General features: G+C 59.0%; 1 protein-coding gene across 1 annotated transcript in view; it reads right to left on the bottom strand.

Annotated features, from left to right (window-relative positions):
- Positions 1-1,008, bottom strand: part of FIBRA_03120 (uncharacterized protein) — a gene marked incomplete at both ends in the record, with an annotated part of 2,346 nt that extends 1,338 nt beyond the window's left edge. Inside the window, 2 exons of the mRNA XM_012324965.1 lie at positions 33-648; positions 707-1,008. Of these exons, the coding sequence (XP_012180355.1) occupies positions 33-648; positions 707-1,008 (918 nt within the window). The remainder of the gene's footprint in view (positions 1-32; positions 649-706) is intronic.
- Positions 1,009-2,054: the final 1,046 nt, after the last annotated feature.

Below are 2,054 nucleotides of genomic sequence, written 5' to 3'. Positions count from 1 at the left end.
CAGCCCCATAGCGCGAGCGGAACGCTACATACGACACGCAGAGGCATGTGTTCCAGCCCAGCAGTGCCTTCTCGCGCTATCCACGAGTAGGCCTTCGCACGTCCGCCACCGAGGCGCAGAGCATCGGACAACCTCGCCCAAAAATGACGAACAACATTGTGCTCGCGCTTCTTCGCTTTATAATAGTGGACGAAAATGCACTTGTCCTGCGCCGAGTCGCCCACCGTAGACGGCTCGCGGTCCTCACCGTGCCCTATCTTCGACGTCCCCACCACGTCGATCTCGCGCTCGGGCCCGACGGTCTCGTCAGAGTGCACCTCGTCGGGGTGCATCTTGCGCATGAAGTTCTGGCTCCGCCGGCCCTGCGAGTGCAGCTGCGCGCGCACGGATCGCGCGGGGGGGCAGCTCGCCCAGTCGCGCGTCTCGGCGTCGTACGCACACGCCTTCGCCCACCCGCTGACGAAGATCAGCTCGCCCTTGGCTAGCGCGAGCCCGGCGGACGACGCGAGGTGGTGCCAGTAGTCGTAATTCCGGCGGATGTGATCGACCATGGCACCGTGCTCGGCGATCTCCATCGCAGCTGCGTGCTCTGGCAGGACGAGGGTGGCGTCGTTGAGCTTGGTGGCCCGGGACAGGGAGCGCCAGCGTCTGCTCGAGATGGCCCAGTGCGGAAGACGGAGAACACAGTAGAGATGGCACGGCTCACATCGGGTGGGTGACGCTCTGGTTGCAGAGCATATCGTTCTGGATGAACGCAGGATTGTAGGCTACGCGTTGAGACTCGATGGGAAGGGTCTGTATGGGATGGCCTAGATGCCTGAACCTGTTCACTGGGTCGGTTGCAGGTTTTGTGACGTTGAGCAAGCGGCGGAATGAGCCCCTGACGATCCATCCGACGTCGCCAAGTTCGATTTGGCCCTGCTTACGCGAGGGCTCGGGGAAGAAGAGCGGATGGCCAAATCCCAGAGGCAAAAGCTGGCGGGCGTAGGCGTTCCACGCATGATCCATGATATTAGTGCAGAGTGTGAGCGTGTGTGGATGAGATGCGAAATGAGGAGAGACGGGATGACCAGGGAGGGAGCCTCGTCAGGATGTGCTTGGGCCGTGGGGTCGGTGAAGAGGGGCCTCGGGAGCGTAACTCCCACGGCAATTCGGTCTAAATTTTGAGAAAGAAGAGAGTTGAATGGGGGACATATTCCACATATGTTGTGCCTGCCCACTGCCAGAGTCCAGCAGCGCACAGATTTGCGCAGATTTATTTATGGGCGGAATCATCCTTACCTTCGATCGCGACTTAGACGCCCGACCGCGGCCCCGAGTCTCGTGCGGCTCCGAGTCCACGTGATTGCCTCTGCATCTGAGCCGAAGGCTTCGGACTCTGTTCGGCCTGCAGCTTCAAGGAGGCATTGCTGCAAGTCAAGTCCGATGCTCCCGCTACGATCCAGACCTACACTTACGCTCGCGCTGCATGTTATTTACTGTCTACATAGAGCTCGGCCCTCGCGGACAATAAAGGGACCCAAAAAAATATCTGATGTACTTGCCTCCGTGTCCTTCGACGCAAAGTCGTCGTCAGCTAGTTGCTGCGAGAATTTGCACTCACATAGCTACCAAAATAAATCAGCGTGATCACGGACTCACGGATTAAACATCCAATGCCTTCAATTGACAATTTGCGTGAACGACCACTACATTCTTGGATGGACTTACCAGTCTCCCTCTGCATCTCACTGGCAACCTAGCGTCAACTAAGCTGAATGAGAGCCCCGTTTCTCATGAGCCAATCGGGCGCATCAGCATTTCAACCGGGATGATTTAGTTAATCTCTTATATGTAGCCGTAGAAAGCAGACACCGACACCGCACGCCATCGCCTCGCATCTAGCACCTGCTCAGCCTGATCATGCCATCGCGCGCAGAGTACACGAACAACTACGCACCCTCGCTTCCGCCCCCACTCCCCGACCCCGCGGCGGTCCTGTAGTCCCGCAGCCACCCCGAGTGGTGCGTCTTCGCCGTCCTCAACAGGGCGCAGCCGGGCGACGGGGGCGGAGA

The sequence above is a fragment of the Fibroporia radiculosa genome, assembly GCF_000313525.1.
Source record: "Fibroporia radiculosa TFFH 294 genomic supercontigs, scaffold1609, whole genome shotgun sequence".
Lineage (NCBI taxonomy): Eukaryota > Fungi > Basidiomycota > Agaricomycetes > Polyporales > Fibroporiaceae > Fibroporia > Fibroporia radiculosa.
This window is presented reverse-complemented; position numbering and strand designations above follow the sequence as displayed.